This window comes from Aptenodytes patagonicus, chromosome 2, assembly GCF_965638725.1.
Source record: "Aptenodytes patagonicus chromosome 2, bAptPat1.pri.cur, whole genome shotgun sequence".
Lineage (NCBI taxonomy): Eukaryota > Metazoa > Chordata > Aves > Sphenisciformes > Spheniscidae > Aptenodytes > Aptenodytes patagonicus.
Window position 1 is genome coordinate 18,101,981 of NC_134950.1, and position 25,254 is coordinate 18,127,234.

A 25,254-nucleotide genomic window follows, 5' to 3' on the forward strand; every position below is an offset into this window, starting at 1 on the left:
TTGTTTGTTTGTTTGTTAAGGTTATCATGTCATACCAAAAATGACCTTATATATGTCCCTGTCTTTACAAAAAGACCACTCAAGCATGTGATAGACACCTTTGGGAAAGGTCTGCATATATACAACTGAACTTTGTCAAAGGCAAATTGTTCTGGGTTTTCTCCACTATCCATAACACTAAGATTTTTCTCTGATCCTTTCGTCATTAGACGTGCACCTTTGAGCATCACTGTACTGTACTGACATATTCAGCAGAAAGACTAAATACTTCCAGCAAATTTCCTAATAAACATTTTTCTGCTTCATGTTATTTTCTTTAGTGTGAAAACTGAAAGGATTAATCTCAAGATCTTCCTTTTCTCTCTTTTACTAATTACATTCCTGATTTTTCTGTTTTTTTGGAATTTTTTTAATGCTCTCTGTTGAAATTTAAACAGCAAAAAATTGGAACGTTACTGAAAGACCACCTTATCTGTGTCATCAAAACAATTTTCTCTGAGAAACTCTCTTGCTAAACCCTAAAACATCTTCTCTCTAGAGTAATTTTTTTCACTCTTCCTGATACCACAGCTGTAGAGAAGCAGCATTACCATTTTGGTGTTTTCTTTCTGGGTTCATACTAAGTATGTCTGATCTCTATTCTTTAAAACTTGGCTAAGTTTGTACTTACTTTGTTCTCATTCATCTTCCTTCTGTTTTGTTTTCAGGAAGTACGGTTACATACCTGCTCAGCAGTTCTCATTTTCCTCCCCTGAATTCATTCATCAAAACAGATCAAACAATTTCAAATCTCCACCCCATTTGCAATTGTTTTCCTTGCTGAGTACAATTCTCCCAATATTTTGCCAAATCCAGTTTAATTGTAATTCACCTTTGATAATGTCAATTTTTAAAGTTATTTTCCCAACACATTATTGAGGATGTCAGACTTCAAGATCCTCTTAACAATTCACTTTTTTTTCTATTTATATTGTGCCAGCCTCAGCTTCAATTCCAAAACTGATTTTAAGAACAGCCGTACTGGTCCTGTTGACCAAGAGGCTGTCTGTCTCTAAGAGTGGTTGTAAGGGAACAGCTAGAAGATCGTAAGACAGAACAAATATTTGTGATATAGTCTCCCAGCCTCAAATTCTTAAGGACTCCCGGGCACCTAACTGGGAGCAGGAGATCTAGCTAGATTTGATTTAAGCAGAACCATACGAAGAGTTAGACTGTCAAATTTGGCTTTGAGTTTTTGAATCTTTCTGGTTTTAGGTCATACATATTTATGGCTTGTATAATTACTTAATAATAATCATATGCAGAATCTCTAGTGTCCTCAGAATTTTGTTCTACTCCACACAGGTTTGTGTGAGTGCACTAGGTAAGTTAATAACGCACATTTCTTTGACTGTGTAATTAAAAGTAATATATAATATGCAGTAGTGTGTTTGAAATGTGTAACAATTAGTTCTTACTGTCAGGAGGAAGTGCCAGGGTCCTCTGGTACCATTTATTAAATAATTGAAAAATGAAACGGGCAGAAAATGGATGTGTAATCATTGCCATGCCATTGAAATAGAAGATATAAATAATTCTCTGACTTTGCCTAGTTGGAAAAGGATGCATGTTCATCTGCAACTAAATATTCAACTATTCAAGCATTGTCTTTTCTGCAGAATTGCATTTGTAATATACTTTCAGCTCTTAAACTGAGAAATGTTGCTGTACATATTTTTGGTTAAATCTCTGACCAAAATAATTAGAGAGGCATTCTGCCTTGTTTCTGGGTGTTGTTTTGTTTTGCTTTTTTCACCCCAAAATTCTAATATTACACCTATTTTCATGCTACTTCTTCTGTCTCCTTTCCTAATTATTGACTGGTACTTCTTCCTTTGTTATTCAGCTCAGAAGTTAAAACATGCAGGTCTTTTTAAGAGGAGTAATCATGAAGCTCTGGGAGAATGCAGACAGACTTTTGCTGCTTGGAGTACTTATTTTGACTTACTTTCATTAAAGCATCATGAAAGTGTGGCAAAAGCTATTGTGTCCTTTTCTGGGTTGGTGGTTTGGTGGGTTTTTTAAACTATGAACCAGAGCAAGAGAAACAGAAAGGATAAAAAATAGGGCCTTAAAATTTAGATTTGGTTTATGGGTTGGCAAAGGATTATTTGATAATAGTACTACTTTCATCCAGCATTCTCAAACAGCCATGAATGATGCTGCAGAGCATCACTGTGGTGTAAATAGTTGACATTCTCTCACTGAAGAGTATAATAAGAATGGAGAAATGGTACATGGTGAACCTTCTGCAGATCACATTCAAATACACAGTACTCCTGATCTAGTGCCTCTGAATTCTTTTGAGCCTTCAAGATGACAGCTGTCTAAACATGTTTAAAGGTTATGAATGCAGCATTTCATTTCCTCCATTCTTGTGGCCTGTGTGTTCTCTGCTTTATTTTTAGTCACCAACTCTTCTCATTTACCCCAATAGTCTCCACTAAATTGTCATACTAGTTTCATTTGCTTTCTTTCTCTTTTACTAGCATAGTTTCTCCCAACTTTTCTCTATTTTACCCCTTTTCTCTTTCTCATTAATTCTAATAACTTTGGCCTAAATTTCCCCCTTTCTCTTTTTGATTCATATTTTTTTTCATTTAACTTCTTTTATACCCTTTTCACTTCAGCTCTCAATTAGCAATTGTCTGTTACTACCCCATCGTCCAGTGAATAACACTTTTATCTTCAACACTACAGTTACGTCTGTTTATTTCTATTGTCCTCCTGTAGTGTTTTTCAGTCTTCTTTCTTACAACTGAGTAGAAGATGTTTCTATTTTTTCCTGGGGTGCCTGGAAATGAGAAACTATACTGAAACACTTCTTGTTGGCCTCCTTAGAGGTAGCAACACTGAGAATTTCAAGAGGTTGCAAATCCTTCAATTTTCTTCCTCTAGCTAGAAGCTAGATGCTTTTTGGTGAGGAGTTATTCATGAAGCAAATGCTAACCAAACTGTGGTACTTAAACAGGCTTTCAAGCCATATTTTGGAATAATCATCCTGGAATTTCATCGCTGAGCATTAATATCTAGCAGATGTCTAAGCTGGTTAACAGGAAGAAAGTATTTGACTATTACCATGGTAACTAAAGAAAATTGTACTGTATGTTGTGTAAACAGACAAACAAAATCGTTTTGTAGTATACTACCAGACATATCTTAAATGTTGTCCACTTCATAGTCTCCATACTGATTTTTAGGTAGTCTTCCTATTTGGTTTGATGCAGCATCCTGTTTTATTTAAGACACTTCATCAGTCAGCCACTGTCTCCTAAATGGAGGAAACTAACTTCAGGAAATGTGGCAAGAATACAGTGAGGAAGATAGCATGTCCTGACTGTATTGTCCTCTAAAAAAGGTGAAATTAACGCATATGGTTCTTCTAGTAATTGTGTACACTGGGGATATTTACAGCAGCTGGGTCTAATTATTTTGAATATTATTGCAGCTGTTACCTGCCCAACTCCTCCGCAGATCTCTAATGGAAGGTTGGAAGGAACAAACTTGGACTGGGGATTTAGCATTAGCTATGTCTGCTCTCCAGGATATGAACTCTCTTTTCCTGCTGTTTTGACTTGTGTTGGGAATGGAACATGGAGTGGTGAAGTACCTCAGTGCTTGCGTATGTATTTACTTTATAGACCTGTATTTCTTTATTCAACTATAGTGCTTTTACCTTCTTTAAAATTTTCACCTTTTTTTTTTCTTTTTTCCCCCAGCAGTGGCTTAGTTCATTTCAAACCTGGGACAAATACAATCCTTCTATATTTTCCAAAATTGTAACATATTTTGTAGGTTGATGAAGACATAGGAATATCTGTAAATCCTTTGTGAGCATATAGGAAGCTTTAAACACAAACACAAAAAAAATATTACAGACAATGCATACCAAATGATCCAAGGCAAAACAAGATTAAGAGGTGTTGTTTTCAGATCCAGCTACATATAAATAGGGGAGGTTTCATTATAATCTGTTCTATTTGCTCATTACTCATTCTAAACTTTCTCTGATGTCACAGAGAGCTTTTTCTGTTGGTAATGTTGACTAGGCCCCAGGGCGATTCCTTGACAATTGTCTGTTTTCCCCCCTACACTAAATTAAGTTATATGTTTTATGCAGTAAATTTTGTTAACCTGAAAGTTATAACATTGATGGATTTTTACATTGCTACAAATTTATTTACAATAGCAAATGCGGCTTTTTCTTTAGGTTAGTGTCATTCCACTCATTATTTAACAAATCTTTTTAAAGAAGTGATTGTGAATGCTTCTGAGAGATATTAAATTAATTGCACTGAAGAAGGAGGTTCTGTAGTTATTTGTAGAATAGCTGTACCAGTGAAACTCTGTAATGGTCTTGAGCAAGGAGTCTAACTGGAAGAGGATAATTTCAACTTCATGACTTTATAGTTTCTGAAGTTTAATTCGAGCTTGCCAAGTAGCTGAGCTTGCCAGGTAGCTTGCTAAATGTTGCAAAATGCCGTTCTCCATTCTTTTACTATTTTTTGTGTTCTTCATCTCTCCCTTTCAAAAATATTCTCCGTTTTGTCTATATTCTACTACTATGAAAGCATATCACATAGATGATCTTTTATTTTCCTTTTTTTCTAATGATATTCTCATATCATCAAGAACAGTTGCTTAGTGCTGCTGAAACTGTACGTGCCAGAGCTGGAACATGGTGAAAGGCATTGTTTCTGGAAGAAAAAACCCACACCATTTGTTGTTTAAGCTCTATATGGAGCTCTTCTAGAGTCCACTATATTATGAACACCAAAGACCATGAAAAATTCTTTTCATCATGTGTTCTTGATTGAAATATTGTGTCCTTACATTAATTTTTGGATACCACAAGCTGTTTGTCATCTTTGAGATTTGAATACTCAGTACCGTAATATGCTTGGTTCCATAGAGCCTGTAGGTGAAGATGCACAAGGTATAGTTATAACATGAAATAATTATTCAGAATAGAATATGGTCATGTCTTTGGTTGAGTCTTTGTCATCTATGACCTAGTAAATTTGTCTGCTTAATTATTCATATAGTAATTTGAGTAAAGGACTGATGTTTTTATAATCTTGGCAATAGATGGCAAAAAAAAAAAAAAAGTCCTATGACTGAAAATTCCTAACTACAGATATGACTTGCTGTTAATCAATTAAATGTCTTTGAAGAATGAGACTAGCCTTACAGCCTCATTGCCAGAGCTCCATGGCCCAGTCTCTGTTGAAGGCTCTCAGGGTCCTTAGGAAAATATTTCCATTGGGAGTGGGATCACTCACAGAGCTTCCAGTTCGCTGCAACTTTAGTTAGTTCTGTAGTCCCCTATTCCAGTATCAGAGGAAAACTGACATGTTTTACCATGGTGCCTGGTTTCTGTGGTTACCTATATAGAAGGCAGATATTCAGTAGCTATTCAATGATTGGGTGAAGTTGACTGACAACTAAGTGGTGGAGTTTACATAGTTTTATAAAAAATTAATAAACTTACCAAAAAAGCATTTTTTAGTGTGAAGATATTTTTTTTCCTTGAGAGTGATTGCTACTTTGTTAGTACAAAGAACTGTTCAGGAGACAATTTCAAGCCTCTGTGTTAAAAATCTATAAGTGTTTCATGTATTTTCAAATTAAGACTTCCACAGAATTTTCTAATGAAAACATAAATTACAACCATGATCTGTCAATCACACAATGAGGTTCACTGTGTGGCACTATCCCCAATTCATAGATCTTTTCAGAATTTGGCCTATAATTCTGCAGACAGTCCCATTCCACTTAAAGCCATGAAATTTGATACATATCTGATATGCTATAGATTAAACCCTTTTTCTTCAACAACGTGTGTGCATGGATTTCCTGTACAGTCAGTGTCTGTAGTAAGAGGTAGAGGGCAGGACCATTTCATATGAGCAGGTTCTTTGGAAAGTTTAAGGCACAGGTGACAAGGATAGAGATATTAGAAACATATTTTGATGGTGGTTGTTTAAGAGGTGTAATTTAAATTTTGTTTGTAGAAGAGAAAGATGGACCAGAAAATACCACTGTCTGTTCAACATGCCTTTTTAGAAATATGTCATTGCACACATGCGGGTTAGTGTTTTATTTTTTTGTGTGTATTAAAGCATTTTCTGTCTGGTGTGAAATTAGACTCCACAATATTGGAATTTATGGTGTGTCAGGGAATAATATAGTCTGATGGCACAGGGTTTACCATAGCTGATTGCATTTCCTGAATCAATTATTCAAACCCCAGCTTCTGACAATAATCAGTACTTTATACTGCAGAAGGCGGCCAGTAAATTTGCCAGCAGTGCATTTACTCAGTTATGCTAAGGAATCTTTAGGTGATAGGTGTAAAGTAAAAAGATCAATTTAAGAATACATTCTTATCAGTCAAATTTATCTCGCCTAATAACAGCTTATTAGTGTTTGACTTTTAGATTGCTGCTGAAATTTCTTTACTATGTTTTTTTTTTCTTGTTAGCTGTACTAACTTTCAAGTGTTGTACTTCCATACATACTAAATCTTATCTTTCAGTGAAGGAGGACGAAGTAAGAATTTATGATTCCTAAAATGTGTCTGACAAATCCTTTAATCATACAAAAATGTTGAGCACTGGGTAGGTGACAGAAAGCAGGAGAGAACGAAAGATTGACATGAAGGTTTGGTACACTCTCTGATTGCTCTTTATAGGAGGATTTGCAGATTGATGTGGTTTGGAGCAGAGGTGAATTGTGGATATTTGGGCCTTAATAAAATCAGTTGTGTAACCTTGAGTGTCACCTTCAAGCTACTGACCAAGCCCACTCTGTAGGCATTTTGAACAGCTAGAAAAAATCCTGCAAACTGAAGCAGACTAAAGATTAGCTATCTAATCTCTCTTTGAATTCCTATTAAATGTTTCTGTATTTGACCTGTGTTTAATAAAATAAATACAAAATTTGGAGTAACCGCTTGACTGAGTTCAGATAAGTGTTATTTTCTGTATTTTAATAAATGACATATTCCATTTCTATCATGTCTTTTCTCACAGCAAAGTTTTGCGGTGACCCTGGAGTACCTGCTCAAGGCAAAAGAGAAGGCAAAAGCTTCATCTATCAGTCAGAAGTCTCTTTCAGCTGCAATCCTCCTTTTATTTTGGTTGGTTCCAGCACCAGGATTTGCCAAGCAGATGGCACGTGGACTGGTTCTTCTCCTCGATGTATAGGTAAGGTTACACCCATATTATTGAAATTTCCTGAAATGCTTATTATTCCTTTACCTGCTAAGTCAATCTAGGAGTTTTCAGCTATTTTGAATTATCCTGGTGGTATTTTATACTCTAAGAATCAAGTCACTTTATTTTTGTTTCTCTCATTGGCTTACTGCATGTTGTTGAACAAGCTTAATTTTGTGATACATTCATGTATGTCATTAAAATACTGAAATTTGTTTTGTCTTTAATTTATTGTAATTTTTTTAAGAACCTACTCGCACAGCATGTGAAAATCCAGGAGTCCCAAGGCACGGGTCACAAAACAACACATTTGGCTATCAGGTAGAGTATACTATTTTTTATTAGCTTGCATATTAGAGTATTTTTATACTACCTTAAAGTCTATGAACTTCTGGTTAGCAGTCCAGAAACTGCTTATGGCTTGTAAGAGCTAGTTGCTGGAGTGTTGCTGTTTCCTTATTTCTAGCTGTTGGATTACATTGCGCTACATGAAACCCTGGTGATCAACTTCTGCTGGGTTTCACCTTGAAGGAGTTCAGTATCTCCCCACCAATATATAAGTGCTCCCTACTGTTTATCAAGTAGGCTTTTTCCCCTTAAATGTGTGTATACTGTGTGCCAAAGTGCTAGTGCAGACATACTCTAATAAACAGTGGATTATTTTTTTTCCTGAGAGCAATTCTGTTGTTACATTTGGAAATGATGTGACCACAAATGAATCACAGAGTCACGGAGGCTGGCAGGCGCCTCTGAAGAGCTTCTAGTCCAAGCCCCCTTCTCAAAGCAGGGTCAGCTACAGCAGGTTGATCATCTTCCCCTCAGGCTGAGCAGAGGGGAAGAATGACCTCCCTCGACCTGCTGGCAATGCTCTGCCTGATGCAGCCCAGGAGGCTGTTGGCCGCCTTTTCTACAAGGGTGTGTTGTGGCAAATAGTGTTTGCATATGCGTCTGTTGGAAACAGAATAGTGAAATTGAAAATGCTTCTGAATTTCTGATTTTCTGAATCACACAAAACAGTGACATCAGTGACACATTTTCATGGGTGAGTTGTGTACACATGCAAAAATGTGCCCTATAATTTGCTAGGAATCTGATAAGGCAGCTGCAAACAAACTAAGAGAGTCTAAACTATCCTGCTACATCTGTGTTTGGTATCAGGGCTGAAAGGTCCAGACATGTGAAGAGGACTAGGCAGAAGAGTAAGCTAGCAGCTCCCCGGTTGTATGTGTTGCCTGTCTAGTAGCAGGCGTTAAATAAAAACTGCAGATTGCCAGAAATGCAAGAAAGGGCTGATTGAAATTTGAACAGCGTTACAATATGAAATTAGTTTTTAAAAGCAAAGGTTGTAGCTAAAGACTTTTCAAAGTTTCATGGCCAAAAATTTCTTTGGTTTGTCATTTTGGTGGCCTTGGTACTCCTCCTGCTTAGTAATTGTTTTAGCAATCTTCGGGTTTTCAGATTGTGCTAGATCACAATCATATGCGAGTGGTAATATAATTGTCTCAGTTTTCTCCAGAGAATGGAGTGCTGTTTCGTGCCAAGATAGAAAGTGCAGGAGCAGTCCTTGAGCTAACTTCTTTTGGGTATAATACAATATTATACTAGAAGGCAACTCTTTATTCTGTGTAAGAAATGAATCATTGCAATGACCATTTTCTACAATTTTATTGTCACAGTTTCTCTGGCATATTAATAGCTTTCTATCACTGAAGAAGCTAATGCAGACTTTCTTATTTGTGGTGTAGCTGTTGTAGTTGTGAATGAAAGCATCACTCACAGCTAGCATGGAACTGTCAAAATACCAGGCAAAATGTCAACTGATAAATAGTTTCTAAAAGAAATGTAGCTGCTGGCAGAATTTACAACCTTGATCCCACAATTGTAAGGTTAGTGCCTAGCAGATTTAAACTGTATGAGTTATAGTCTCCTTACCTAGCCAGCAACTTATCCTCATGCTCATGTAGCAAATCTGGTTTTATATAGTAACTAAATGTTAAACCACAAACATATTATAAATGAATTTATATTATCCTATAATTAACTTCCTGTATGAATGGGATAATAATGACTTTTGCTTCCATCCATAGCAGAAAGGTAAAGAATAATTCTAAATTATACCAAAATACTGAAGAAGAGATGGCTTTGATTTTCTTTTGTCTGATAGATTCATTGTCTAGCATTTTAAACAATAGACCAAAAAAGCTTATGCAAAATTAAGCAAAATGTTTCGCAGTTGGCAAACACATAACAAGGAGTTATTACTGTTGAATATATAAGATGGTTTTCTGACTCTAACTCAGGGTGTTGGTTTTTTTCTTTCTCATTTAGGGGTTTGGTGGTTTTTTTGTTTGTTGTTTTGTGGTTTGTTTTGGTTTTTTTCTTTTTAACTCTTTTAAATACTTCACATTGAAACTAATATTAATAGGGTCACTTAAGTGACTTAATTGTTAAGTTTTAAATTTATGTCTCTGTCTCATAAAAAAAATCAAGCTGTAGCCTGACAGTAGAGTTCAAGTCTTCATATGTGGAGTCCTGTTTTAAGTGCTTTTCAACAAATGACAATACCTCCTCTTTTATGTTACTATATCTCTGACTGTCACTTGCTTCTCACAATACTAATGTCGAGTCATGAACTTGCACAGCACTGTTTTTTTGTTTTTGTTGTTTCCCCTACTCTCAATTATGTGTTTTCCTATCTCACTGATTGCATTGAAAGTTCAGGCATATACAACATAATTCCAGGCTTGACTGAAAGGTGTATCAAAAGCTGACCTCCTGGAACCTACACTAACAAAAGCACAAATATCACCACCTCACATTTGAATGGTCTTTCAACTGTTAAACAGGAGCTTTGTAACAAAGAGGTAACAAAATTTTGCACGGATTTTATTGTTCGGTATTGAATTCAGCAGGCAGAATCAGATCAGATTCTTGTATGTTCAAATAACATCAAAATACCAGTTTAGTGCTCCTTGGATATCAGGCATGGCATGTAAATGAGTATCATCACCTGCTTTAATTGTTATGAATATATACTTCTAGGATGTTTCCCTTTCATCTGAGTATTTTTGATTTGACAGAATTACCTTAACAGTGAATTACAATGAAGACAAAATATCTTTAGAACTTAGTGAATACTGACTTAATCTCTAATCTGGAAAATAAATTGCTCCTTGGAAAGGAACTGTGGTTTTGAAATATTTCTTCAGATATATTGCTAGTAACGTAGAAAATTGCTTATAGCACTTTCACCATAAGCTGTTGTAACACAAGATGCCACTGAATTGAAGAAACAGTTTAGAACTGCTTAGACTAATTAGTCATATATGTAAGATTTATTACTTCTCATACTTTTCCAACATATGTTTTTCATAGAATCATAGAATCATTAAGCTTGGAAAAGACCTCTAAGATCATTGAGTCCAACCATCAACCCAACACCACCATGTCCACTAAACCATGTCCCTAAGTGCCTCATCTACACGCCTTTTAAACACCTCCAGGGATGGGGACTCCACCACTTCCCTGGGAAGCCTGGTCCAATGTTTCACCACTCTTTCAGTAAAGAAATTTTTCCTCATGTCCAATCTAAACCTCCCCTGGTGCAACTTGAGGCCATTTCCTCCTGTCCTACTGCTAGTTACTTGGGAGAAGAGACCGACACCCACCTCACTACAACCTCCTTTCAGGGAGTTGTAGAGAGCGATGAGGTCTCCCCTCAGCCTCCTTTTCTCCAGGCTAAACAACCCCGGTTCCCTCAGCCGCTCCTCAGAAGACTTGTTCTCCAGACCCCTCACCAGCCTCGTTGCCCTTCTCTGGACATGCTCCAGCACCTCGATGTCCTTCTTGTAGTGAGGGGCCCAAAACTGAACACAGTATTCGAGGTGCGGCCTCACCAGTGCCGAGGACAGGGGCACAATCACTTCCCTACTCCTGCTGGCCACACTAGTTCTGATACAGGCCAGGATGCCATTGGCCTTCTTGGCCACCTGGGCACACTGCCGGCTCATGTTCAGCTGGCTGTCAACCAGCACCCCCAGGTCCTTTTCCAACAGGCAGCTTTCCAGCCACTCTTCCCCAAGCCTGTAGCGCTGCATGGGGTTGTTGTGGCCCAAGTGCAGGACCCGGCACTTGGCCTTGTTGAATCTCATACAGTTGGCCTGGGCCCATCGATCCAGCCTGTCCAGGTCCCTCTGCAGAGCCTTCCTACCCTCGAGCAGATCAACACTCCCGCCCAACTTGGTGTCGTCTGCAAACTTCCTGAGGGTGCACTCAATCCCCTCATCCAGATCATTGATAAAGATATTGAACAAGACTGGCCCCAAAAATGAGCCCTGGGGAACACCGCTTGTGACCGGCCGCCAACTGGATTGAACTCCATTCACCACAACTCTCTGGGCCCAGCCGTCCAGCCAGTTTTTGACCCAGCAAAGAGTCCACCTGTCTAAGCCGTGAGCCGCCAGCTTCTCTAGGAGAATGCTGTGGGAGACGGTGTCAAAGGCCTTACTGAAGTCCAGGTAGACCACATCCACAGCCTTTCCCTCATCCACTAGGCGGGTCACCTGGTCATAGAAGGAGATCAGGTTGGTCAAGCAGGACCTGCCTCTCATGAACCCGTGCTGGCTGGGCCTGATCCCCTGGTTGTCCCGCACATGCCTTGTGAGCGCCCTCAAGATGAACCACTCCATAATCTTCCCCGGCACCGAGGTCAGGCTGACAGGCCTGTAGTTCCCCGCATCCTCCTTCCGGCCCTTCTTGTAGATGGGTGTCACATTGGCAAGCCTCCAGTCATCCGGGACCTCCCCCGTTAACCGGGACTGCTGATAAATGATGGAGAGTGGCTTGGCGAGCTCCTCCGCCAGCTCCCTCAGCACTCTCGGGTGGATCCCATCCGGCCCCATAGACTTGTGAGCATCCAGGTGGCGTAGCAGGTCATTAACTGCTTCCTCTTGGATTATGGGGGGTTTATCCTGCCCACCGTCCCTGTCTTCCAGCTCAAGGAGCTGAATACCCTGAGGATAACTGGTCTGCCTGTTAAAGACTGAGGCAAAGAAGGCATTAAGTACTTCAGCCTTTTCCTCATCCTCGGTGACAATGTTCCCCCCTGCATCCAATAAAGGATGGGGATTCTCCTTGGCTCTCTTTGTTATTACTATATTTGTAAAAACATTTTTTGTTGTCTCTAACGACAGCGGCCAGATTGCATTCTAGCTGGGCTTTTGCCTTTCTCATTTCGTCTCTGCATGACCTAACGAGATCCCTGTACTCTTCTTGAGTCGCCTGCCCCTTCTTCCACAAGCGGTAAACTCTCCTTTTTTTCCTGAGTCCCAGCAAGAGCTCCCCGTTCAGCCAGGCTGGTCGTCTTCCCCGCCCGTTCTTCTGACGGCACATGGGGACAGCCTGCTCCTGCGCCTTTAAGACTTCCTTCTTGAAGAACGTCCAGCCTTCCTGGACCCCTCTGCCCTTCAGGACCGTCTCCCAAGGGACTCTCTCAACCAGCATCCTGGACAGGCCAAAGTCCGCCCTCTGGAAGTCCATGGTTGCAGTTTTGCTGGCCCCCCTCCTTACTTCACCGAGAATGGAGAATTCCACCATTTCATTGTCGCTAAGCCCAAGACGGCCTCCGACCACCACATCTCCCACCAGTCCTTCTCTGTTTGTAAACAGCAGGTCGAGCGAGGCACCTCCCCTGGTAGGCTCACTTACCAGCTGTGTCAGGAAGTTGTCTTCCACACACTCCAGGAACCTCCTAGACTGCTTCCTCTCTGCCGTGTCGTATTTCCAGCAGACGTCCATGAAGTTGAAATCCCCCACGAGAACAAGGGCTAGCGATTGAGAGACTTCTGCCAGCCGCTTATAGAACGCTTCATCCGCCCCTTCATCCTGGTTGGGTGGTCTATAACAGACTCCCAGCAGGATATCTGCCTCGTTGGCCTTCCCCCTCATCTTTACCCATAAACACTCAATCTTATCATCGTCACAATCGTTGAGCTCTAGACAACCAAAACACTCCCTAACATACAGAGCCACCCCACTGCCTCTCCTTCCTCGCCTGTCCCTTCTGAAGAGTCTATAGACATCCATTGCAGCACTCCAATCATGGGAGTCACCCCACCATGTTTCTGTGATGGTGACTAAGTCACATCTCTCCCGCTGCACAATGGCTTCCAGCTCCTCCTGCTTGCCGCCCATGCTGCGTGCATTGGTGTAGATGCACTTGAGCTGGGCTATCGATTTCTCCCCCAGCATTGGCATGCCACCCCTCGGCTCACCTCTAGCAAGCCTGGTTTTATCCCCTTCCCCCTTCGAACCTAGTTTAAAGCCCTCTCAATGAGCCCTGCCAATTCATGAGCCATGATCCTTTTCCCCCTGTGAGACAGCTGGACTCCATCTGTCGCCAGCAGGTCCAGTGCCGTGTAAACCTCCCCACGATCAAAAAAGCCAAAATTCCTCCGATGGCACCAGCCCCTGAGCCACGTGTTGATCAGGTGTGTTTTCCTGTTCCTTTCAGTATTCTTCCCTGCCACTGTAGGGATTGAGGAAAATACTACCTGTGCTCCTGATCCTTCAACCAGTCACCCCAGTGCCCTGAATTCCCTTTTGATTGCTTCTGGAATTCTCTCTGGAACCTCATCACTGCCAGCCTGTATAACCAATAGTGGGTAGTAATCAGAAGGCTGTACCAGACCAGGGAGTTTCCTAGTAATGTCTCTGACCCGGGTCCCAGGGAGGCAGCAGACTTCCCTGTGGGGTGCGTCCGGTCGGCATATTGGGCCCTCTGTTCCCCTCAGAAGGGAATCGCCTACAACAATTACCGTCCTTTTTTTCTTAGCAGAGGCAGTCATACTGCGTGGGGCTGACTGCCTCACCCTAGGCAACCCCCTGGATGGACCTTCATCTGCATCCTCATTTGCCTGGCCCTCAGGTTCCAGGGCCCCATATCTGTTGTGTAAGGGTAATTGGGAAGGTGAGGGATGCCGGGCGGGAGTTCGCCTGGTACCCCGAGCAGGGACCTGTTTCCACTCCCCCCCATCACTTAGGTCTCCTCTTTCTGCCTGGTGGCAAGAAGGCAGGGGATCCTCTGCTTCTTGTGGAGCCTCCATCTGCTGCCTTTGCCTCAGGGATGGTAGGGTGTGGCTCCACCAATCTATCTCCCTCTCACACTCTCTGATACTCCTTAACCTTTCCACTTCCTCCATTTTGTAGGAATTCAGCTATTTTCCCCTACACTAAAGCCTGAAGGGAGCCAAAGGGCAGTCTGAATTTAGAAAGGAAAATAGCCACATTACAGTAGTGGTAGCCCTGTGTTAGCTCTTGGGTTCTATTTTATGAAATGACGTATGAAACTTGATCTGCAGATGTGGAGCAACCTTGCAAATAATCTCCTTCTGTGAATGTAGTGCTTATAAAAACTTCAGTGTTGACTGAATTGTGGGATGAAATTCCAAGAGAAGTGCTGTACTACCACAATATAGCTGTCTCCATTAGCACAGTTGGCATCATCACTGCATCAATGAAAATGTAATTTAAGCCTTATCAGACACTGTGTAATTTTCCTGGTTCTTTCTGCTTCTCAGGATCCTGAGGTCTGTGGCTTCAGCCTGGTGTCAGTGGGTGATGTTAGTGTCAGAATCTGGAGTGCTTCACTGGCAGGAATGTGATTTTGACTTTTTTTTCCCCCTTTTTTTTTTTTTTTTGTCTCTGTCATTCTTGATTCCCCTGGGGTTATTTATAATGTTTCTAACACACTTTTACACCACTCACACTGCAGCTCCACATTATATTTCAATCTACTCTATAAGGCACATTTCACCTATACTTGATATACTTGTTCTTTTTTACCCCTGAAACCTGATTCTGTCCAGGTCTGCATTTCTTTAAGTGACCATGGGTGAGTTGTTCTCAGCAATGGGGTTTCCAGTGCCAAGCCTGTGTCACATCTTTTATCATACCCACACCTGTAGTCTTCATCACTGTATCCGGTGTCTCCATTTCTCGAGGCCTTTGCAATCATTCCAGTGCCAGGCCTGTATTTCTCTATACTGCATCACATTAGTGGTAAATAGTTCATTCTGCACATAACAGCTTCTTACTACTATGGATATAAAGCCGTGCTTGTACCATGCAAAGGTAAAGGAAGGCATAAATTTAGTTGTAGCCACCTGATCACAAGAAAATTTGATGTTACAGCTAAACCAAGTTTAAAAAACAAAACAAAACAAAACTCCAGGCAGCTCAAGACACTTTCAGACAAAGGAAGCCTGGCAAGCCTCTGCCCAGAGGTCTTGCAAACTCAATAGCCTGTTACTAGTAGTGGCAATACTGTATTAATGGGCTACCAAACTACAGATACAGCAAAGACTTAATGAGTTGTGTTTTCATTCACTTAAAAGATGATGCTAAAAGTTAGTGAAGGGAAATAACTGACATTCGCTTAGGCTCTGGATCCTTTGGCATGATTTGCTGGGGATGGAGAAGCTTGTTAGAGTATCTTTGTGTTCTTTGGTAAACTGAAGTCTAAGAAAACATTGATTGTAGAGTAACTGATGAAAGTTAGCAATATTTTCTATTCTTATAAGGAATATAAGAAATCATAAAGATAATTTATTATTATTATTACTATTATATATAAATATAATATTTTTTTGTGAAAAAATGTATCTAGAGTACTATCCTATTCTTTATAAATGGATGCAGGTTGATATTTATGCATTTTCTTCTCATATTCCTATTTCTCTTGTTAGAGAATAGCAAATATATGGTCTTTGGTTCTTAGCAAAAGGAAAAGTTAGTGATGTTGATTTTGGGAATATCCAAACCATAACTGACACTATGGAAAAAGAAGCTATGGAACAGAGATGATCAAGCAGTATACAAGGAAATTTTTTTTTCTTTCCCCCCCCCCCAGGATTGGGTGCAAACACTGTTGCACAGAGAGCAGTTATTCCCTAAAACCAGAGAGTACAGTGAACAAAGATATTTCATCTCTTTTCCCCAGCTCTCCCCACTAGTGTTTCTATTCAAGCTGTGTGTCCTGGTTTCGGCAGGGATAGAGTTAATTTCCTTCCTAGTAGCTGGTACAGTGCTGTGTTTTGGATTTAGGATGAGAACAAAGTTGATAAGGCACTGATGTTTTAGTTGTTGCTAGGTAGTGCTTACACTAGCCAAGGACTTTTCAGCTTCCCATGCTCTACCGACTGAGAAGGCTGCAGGTGCACAAGAAGCTGGGAGGGGGCACAGCCAAACTGGCCAAACGGACATTCCACACCATGTGACATCATGCTCAATACATATACTGGGGGAAAGCTGGCCAGGGGGGCCACTGCTCAGGGACTGGCTGGGCATCGGTCGGCAGGTGGTGAGCAATTGCACTGTGCATCACTTGCTTTGTGTATTATTATTGTTGTTGTTATTACATTATTATTATTATTGCTATTATCATTTTATTTCAGTTATTAAACTGTTTTTATCTCAACCCACGAGTTTTTTCTCACTTCTACTCTTCCAATTCTCTCCCCCATCCCACCGGGGGGGGCCGGGGGAGTGAGCAAGCGGTTGTGTGGTACTGAGTTGCCGACTGAGGTTAAACCACAACACTGTGTTACAAAAAATTTGAACAAATCGGAACATCTGAAGTCTGGGCATTTTTTAAGATGACAGAAGGCTGTATTGTAGCGCCACCTGGTGCCTCTGGCACAAGAATATTGCAAAATAGACTTCCCCAAAGTAATTTTTAAATAACTTTTTATATTTTTATTTTTAATAATTACGTATTGCTTGTAAGCTTTTTTTTTTTGTTTTTAGGAGCAGGGAGCCTCATTCCTTTGTTTATTTATTCATTATCTTGAATAGCATGGGAGCACTTCTAAAAACGTCTTCATCACCTGAGCAACTGTTGTATTTTTGATGTTACTTTTGGGGCTTACGTATACAAAGCTTGTGTTTCCCTAGCAAGGATAATACAGGTGACATCCGTTTTTTTGGAGGAAATAAGGAAAACAGTTTCACTAGTAGTTACTGTTTTGGATAGAAAAGTAGGTATTGCAAAAACTGGTTGCAATACCAACAATGGTTTGTTTTGAGTTTTGTTTGTTTGCTGTGGGGTTTTGGGTTTTTTGGTTTTGGTTTTGGTTTTGGGGGTTTTTTTTGATTGTGGAATGCTAGCAACTCAACCTTTCCACTTACTTGGCAACTTGAGTCATTTCCTTGTCTCACATATATTTCTAGTACTAAAGAACTGGTTTGCTGTTTAGGCAACCAAGCTTCAGTGAAGCCATAAGGTAGTCAGAGCTGCAGTGAAGATGGGCAGACAGTGGAAAAAATTTCTATGCATTTCTTCGTTCTGCTCTTCAGGTGAACAGTTTTCCTTCAGTATGAGTCTTCTGTCCAGCAGAAGACTCAGTTCATAAAGAACTAATCCAAAGTCATGAATAGGCAGCTAAGAAGAGAGAGAAGTCACAGAAAATTGAAAAAAACACACCTCCTTCCTTTTTTCACTGTTAGTCATTGAGTCCTGTAGGTCTAAAGCCTTTATAGACATGATTTTCCAGCCCTTTCAACTCACAAAGTATGAACTTTCTGTTCAGCCCATTCTTGATGAGTAGAATTACAATATACTGAATTTTACTGAATATACTTAATTCATTTTTTGATCTATTGACTTTTTATTTCTCTAAAGAGATTCTACACAATAACAAATTTATTTTAGGTAATATCCTACTAAAAAGTAGGTGAAAATTTCAAGATTGCAGTTATCTGATTCAGTATTGCCCATATTTAAGTGGTGTCGAGCTAATGTATGAAAGATAATAGCATCATGACAATTGTCAAACTCTGAAAAGAAGATACCATTTTGTTTTGGTTTTTTAAAAGAGAATGTAGCACATAAAATGTTAATTGAAAAGTGAGGTAGTGTAACTAAGCAGTTAAAGCCATAACATAGCTGCTTCTGGAGTTGCTATTGACTACTAGAGTTTGAATGTCTAACTTAGTTACAGTTTAGAATTAAATATCTGATTATAAGTAACCAATTAACCTCTTTACCTCATTGACTGCCATGATGTCCAGCTACTCCACATCACAAAGCAATTATATTTTTTCTTAAATATTTTATATTCAGGAAGATCATAGAGTCAACTTTGAAAGAATAAAGTGGAAAGAAAATTAAGTTCCTATTCAGAAGTATATTAAGTATATTAAGAAACTACATTTGACTGTTAAGCTGAGGTTTGGTTTTAGTTGGATTTTTTTTTGTGTGTGTGAGAAAGGGTGAAAGGGTCCTGGTTTTAAACACAATGCCAAAGTATTGACCTCCTTTATAGCTAAAGATTAAATAGGGCAGGTGTTCCTTCCATAGTTGTGAATGGAGATTGCTTTGATAGAGGCAGATTACTGAAATGAACAAATCTTTCATAAGACTAGTACTTGTTGTAAAGTAATATATTGGTAGTGGTTGTTTTAACTAAGCTTTTTACCACACAAAAAAGTACTTCTGTTTGGTGCAACTTCTAAAACTTTCAGTATTTTCCCAATTTGTGCTTAATCGTGAAAGTGATATAGTGTATTTTCTTCAAAATCTTTTAAAAGTAATTACATAGTCCAGTGAGCACAGTAAAGAGGGAAAAAATAGGGAGATTAATTTTAAATCACATACTGTGTTGATGAGCTACTATCTGTAGTTCATGGGTTATTATTAAATTCCATTCTGATGAGAAGTTTGAGCTGAAATGGAATACTACTATAAAGTTTCAAATTATTACTTGTAGCAGTGAAATGCTGTTTCCCAGGACTAAACTATTGTGAAAGAGTCCTTATCTTACCTTTGAACATCAATTTGAATCGTGTTATACAATTAAACAAAATAATGAAAAAAAACCCAAAACCAGAACCATAAATGTGCTGTCACATGCAGTTCAAAGTTTTCAACTTCTTGTTTAAACATGAGTTGATAAATATATTAATACAGGTCACTGCAGAACAGTAGATGTGATCTATGCACCTTAATATTTGAGTTAACCACTCACAGCATGTAATGAACTACTGTCTGAATGATATACTTGTAATCTAATTTCCCTGCTTTTGATGGAAACTGAGAATTATTTGCATTTTCTTCAATGTTGCCATGACTGGATATGCTGAACAAGTTATTCCATGTTATGTTTATGCAGAAACTTATTGACTAAAGAATTCTATTTTCCTTTTTATGCAACACATACCTGTAATAAGAATAATAATTAAAAACTAATCTCAGACGAATTGCCATTGTAAATTTTAATGTACTTGCGTTCTGGTTTCTATTATCTGCATGGTACAAAGAATGATTCTTTTTTACCTCTTGTCATCAAAAAACAAAATTAATATATTACAGGAACATTATAGTTTCTGAAGCATGAGACAGTATTGTTGACCAGGCGTTGCATGTTCTAATGAAATATTTCTCATTATAATTTGTGAAATCATCCAGCATTCCACAAAGGGTGTCTAGTTCAACAAATGTCCAGCAGAATCTATTACCCATTTCAGATCTGTGACTTTCTGGTTTGCCTCAAGGTTGCCTAACTGGCTTCTCTTTGATACAGAGCTAGAAAGCCACAGTAAGCTTGGTTTCCAAACTCACAGTGCCTCAACTGTTCCAGGCCCAAAGCAACACACCAGAGAGATCACAGAAGGCGAGGTTTTGACTCTCTTCCATGGAGGATTTCAGTTTGTGAGGAGAGTAATTTTAATGAGAATGAAGCAAATTTTTATTTTATATCAAAATGCTCTGTGAAATTAATTTACTTTCTACATAAAGAGCATCACAATTTATCGAGCCTGTATTATGTGAAGGAGTTTGCTATCAAATTTCAAAAAAAACCCCAAACAAACAACTGAAATTTCCTCATAACAATATTACTGTGTTTTCTACTTTTCAACAGGTGGGAAATGTTGTTCAATTTCAGTGTAAAAAAGGACACCTTCTGCATGGCTCAACCACACGAACTTGCCTTCCTGATCTTACGTGGAGTGGAATCCAGCCAGAATGTATACGTAAGTAAATGAAAGATTTTTCATCTATCAATTTTTTTATCTAGGTTATTTAGTTACAGCAACATTGTTATAACGTTAACTTAATTTATGTAGTTTTATTAACTTAAAGTTAATACAAATTTGAATTACTAGCTTACAGGAGCTAGAAATGTGATTTTGTGAGTGAATATTTCTACAATAGCCTATAGAATTAAAAAAAAAGAAAAGACAAAATAATGAGAATAACAGACAGCTCTTCATATAGAGAGATGCTGAAAATAGTAAGTTTCTATCTAAGAGGGTGCAACCCTTCCAATGAAGAGAGTGAAAGAGTTGGGAGGAGGTGGTGAGAACAGGATATGTAGGAAAGCCCTGAACAACTCTAACTTCTACTGCAGCAGATAGTTACAATCAGTTCTATTAAAGAGTTTGAATTGTTTCCCAACTAAGGAGTTGGGTTTTTTTTAAGAAGGGGGAAAAAAAAGGCTTGTAATTGGAAATTTCTGAATCTGAAATGGAAAGAATCTTCTTACTTGGGTACAGGAAGTAACATTTCATTCCTTAGATCTTTTACACTTTGGTAAATAGTGCTAATTAACTGAAGGTATAACATCATGGTTAATCTTTCTAGTTTTTCAGCTAGCCAGCTGTATTTTTCTGGAAATAGTCTCACCTTATAAGGTCTGACCTTATAGAATCACTTCAGTGTATGGAGAGCATATCCACAGAAGAAAACAGCATTAGTGTTTCAGTTGGTGCTAGCATTCCACCTAAGCAAACAGCAAATCAGTAGCTCAGTGTGTTGAAAGGTGAGGTCTGCTCTTGGAGGTATGCTGTTCTGAGATAACACAAGACTTTCAGATTCTGGTGGTTGTTAAAGATATAAGACACTTTGCATGAGATTAGGAATGGTAATTAATTTTTCTGCCTGATATTTAAAACTTGCCTCACCTACAATTTCTCCTTGACCTTTCATAGTGTTTTTTAAATGACCCATTTATTTATTATTACTCAAAGATACACAGATATCATAAGTCATGTAAGTCACAAGCCATGATTGCTTTTAACTGTGGTAAGATGTGCACTGTTTGTGTTTGCATAAGCAGACAATTAATTTTGGTCGTGCAAGTGCATTTAAGTTCGTTCTTGGTCCCTTGAAATTGAAAGGTCCATTTTTAAGAGTGTATTTACAGGGTCAGGACAGTAATTTATAGACTATGTAGTAATTTTTAATATGAATTAAAATATATTAATATGTTATATTTATTGATTTTTTTTTCATTAGTTACCTGTCAGAATAGGTATAGATTATTTTTTCAGAAATATTTTCACCATTTTGACTGAAGGATATTTTATCTTTTCTTTGTAGCTCACAGCTGTAAACAACCAGAAACACCAACTCATGCTAATGTTGCAGGAATGGATCTTCCCTCACTTGGTTATACATTGATTTACACTTGTCAGCCAGGCTTCTTCCTGGCAGGAGGATCAGAGCATAGAGCCTGTAGGTCTGATGGTACATGGACTGGGAAAGTTCCAGTTTGTGAAGGTAAGCTCTTCTGTTTCCCACTGCATCTCTCATCTATCATATTTCAGTGATTTTGTTTACTTGCAGTCTAGTAAGATAAGGCAGAATGGCAAGGAGAACTAAGAGGGAGAACATCTAAGAGGATAACTCTAAACCTTTGTCAGTTGTCTTTAATGGGACATATGCTTTCATGTACTTGTGTCTTGGTTTCAGATGATACAGAGTTACTTTTCATCCTAGTAGCTGGTGCAGTGCTGTGTTTTGGATTTAGCATGAGAATAATGTGATAACACACTGATGTTTTAGTTGTTGCTAAGCAGTGTTTATAGTAAGTCAAGGACTTTTCAGCTTCCCATACTCTGAAAGCGAGGAGGTGCACAAGAGCTGGGAGGGACCATAGCCAGGACAGCTGATCTAAACTGGCTAAAGGGATATTCCACACCATATAACGTCATGCTCAGTATATAAGTTGGGGGGAGTTGGCCAGGGGGCAGTGATCGCTCCTCGGGGACTGGCTGGGTGTCGGTTGGCCAGTGGTGAGAGGTTGCATCACTTGTTTTTCTTGGGTTTTGTTTCTCTCTCTCTGTTGTTGTTTTCCTTTTAATTACAATTTATTATTATTATTATTAATGTTATTATTATAATATTATTACTATAAATTTGTTTTATTTCAATTATTAAACTGTTCTTAACTCATGAGTTTTCTTACTTTTGCTCTTCTGATTCTCCTGTGGGGCGCAGGGAGGGTGACCAATCTACTTTGTGGTGCTTGATTGCCGATTGAAGTTAAACCACGACAACTTGTCTTTCGTTTGCATGCTCAGAGGTGTCAATTCCAGATATAATTCTGGAGGCCAAATACTTGGGTAACACCAGCTTTTAGACTTCTGACAGAGTCTGGTGTGGACTACATTCTCATAAACTCAGTGGAGTAAGAATCTCAATGTTTTTGCCCATACCTACAAAACATAGATCAGGATAATTTTATTTACAGAGATTCTGTCAACTGCAAGACAGCTATGACAGTTGCAATACTGCTATGATATAGTCACCATCACAGAAACATGGTGGGATGACTCGCACAACTGGATAGCTGCAATGGATGGTTATAAACTCTTCAGAAGGGATAGGCAAGGAAGGAGAGGTGGTGGGGTAACCTTGTATGTTAGGGAGTGTTTTGATTGTCTAGACCTTGATGATGGTGATGAAAGGGTCAACTGTTTATGGGCAAGAATCAGGGGGAAGGCCAACAAGGCAGATGTCATGGTGGGAGTCTGTTTAGACCACCCAACCAGAATGAAGAGTAAGACAAAACATTCTATAAGCAGCTGGCAGAAGTCTCACAATCACTAGCCCTTGTTCTCGTGGGGGATTTCAACTTACTAGATGTCTGCTGGAAATACAATACAGCAGAGAGGAAGCAGTCTAGAAGGTTCCTGGGGTGTGTGGAAGACAACTTCCTGACACAGCTGGTGAGTGAGCCAACTAGGGAAGGTGCCCTGCTGGACCTGTTCTTTGCGAACAGAGAAGGACTTGTGGGTGACCATCTTGGGCATAGCGATCATGAAATGATAGAGTTTTCGATTCTTGGAGAAGTAAGGAGGGGGGTTAGCAGAACTAACTTTAGGGCTTTAAACTAGGTTTGAAGGGGGAAGGGGATAAAACCAGGCTCGCTAGAGATGAGCCGAGGGGTGGCGTGCCGATGCCGGGGGTGAAATCGATAGCCCAGCTCAAGTGCATCTACACCAATGCACGCAGCATGGGCGGCAAGCAGGAGGAGCTGGAAGGCATTGTGCAGCGGGAGAGATGTGACTTAGTTGCCATCACAGAAACATGGTGGGGTGACTCTCATGACTGGAGTGCTGCAATGGACGGCTATAAACTCTTCAGAAGGGACAGGCGAGGAAGGAGAGGTGGTGGGGTGGCCCTGTATGTTAGGGAGTGTTTTGATTGTATAGAGCTCAACGATTGTGATGATGATACGGTTGAGTGTTTATGGGTAAGGATGAGGGGGAAGGCCAACGAGGCAGATATCCTGCTGGGAGTCTGTTATAGACCACCCAACCAGGATGAAGGGGCGGATGAAGCGTTCTACAAGCGGCTGGCAGAAGTCTCTCAATCGCTAGCCCTTGTTCTCGTGGGGGACTTCAACTTCCCGGACGTCTGCTGGAAATACGACACGGCAGAGAGGAAGCAGTCTAGGAGGTTCCTGGAGTGTGTGGAAGACAACTTCCTGACACAACTGGTAAGTGAGCCTACCAGGGGAGGTGCCTCACTCGACCTGCTGCTTACAAACAGAGAAGGACTGGTGGGAGATGTGGTGGTCGGAGGCCGTCTTGGGCTTAGCGACAATGAAATGGTGGAATTCTCCATTCTCGGTGAAGTAAGGAGGGGGGCCAGCAAAACTGCAACCATGGACTTCTGGAGGGCAGACTTTGGCCTGTTCAGGACGTTGGTTGAAAGAGTCCCGTGGGAGACGGTCCTGAAGGGCAGAGGGGTCCAGGAAGGCTGGACGTTCTTCAAGAAGGAAGTCTTAAAGGCGCAGGAGCAGGCTGTCCCCATGTGCCGTCAGAAGAACGGGCGGGGAAGACGACCAGCCTGGCTGAACGGGGAGCTCTTGCTGGGACTCAGGAAAAAAAGGAGAGTTTACCGCTTGTGGAAGAAGGGACAGGCGACTCAAGAAGAGTACAGGGATCTCGTTAGGTCGTGCAGAGAAGAAATGAGAAAGGCAAAAGCCCAGCTAGAACGCAATCTGGCCGCTGTCGTTAAAGACAACAAAAGAAGTTTTTACAAATATATTAATGACAAGAAGAGAGCCAAGGAGAATCTCCATCCTTTATTGGATGCAGGGGGGAACATTGTCACTGAGGATGAGGAAAAGGCTGAGGTACTCAATGCCTTCTTTGCCTCAGTCTTTAACAGGCAGACCAGTTATCCTCACGGTACTCGGCTCCCCGAGCTGGAAGACAGGGACGGCGAGCAGGATGAACCCCCCATAATCCAAGAGGAAGCAGTCAATGACCTGCTACGCCACCTGGACACTCACAAGTCTATGGGGCCGGATGGGATCCACCCGAGAGTGCTGAGGGAGCTGGTGGAGGAGCTCTCCAAGCCACTCTCCATCATTTATCAGCAGTCCCGGTTAACGGGGGAGGTCCCGGATGACTGGAGGCTTGCCAATGTGACGCCTATCCACAAGAAGGGCCGGAAGGAGCATCCGGGGAACTACAGGCCTGTCAGCCTGACCTCGGTGCCGGGGAAGATTATGGAGCGGTTCATCTTCAGGGCGCTCACAAGGCATGAGCGGGACAACCAGGGGATCCGGCCTAGCCAGCATGGATTCATGAAAGGCAGGTCCTGCTTGACCAACCTGATCTCCTTCTATGACCAGGTGACCCGCCTAGTGGATGAGGGAAAGGCTGTGGATGTGGTCTACCTGGACTTCAGTAAGGCCTTTGACAC

General features: G+C 40.3%; 1 protein-coding gene across 1 annotated transcript in view; it reads left to right on the forward strand.

The window, feature by feature from the left end:
- The window catches only part of CSMD3 (CUB and Sushi multiple domains 3), an 823,344-nt gene that overhangs the window by 774,331 nt on the left and 23,759 nt on the right, over positions 1–25,254 (forward strand). The window contains exons 61-65 of the mRNA XM_076329214.1: positions 3,488–3,661; positions 7,074–7,247; positions 7,504–7,577; positions 20,174–20,285; positions 21,634–21,813. Coding sequence (XP_076185329.1) covers positions 3,488–3,661; positions 7,074–7,247; positions 7,504–7,577; positions 20,174–20,285; positions 21,634–21,813 — 714 coding nt within the window. The remainder of the gene's footprint in view (positions 1–3,487; positions 3,662–7,073; positions 7,248–7,503; positions 7,578–20,173; positions 20,286–21,633; positions 21,814–25,254) is intronic.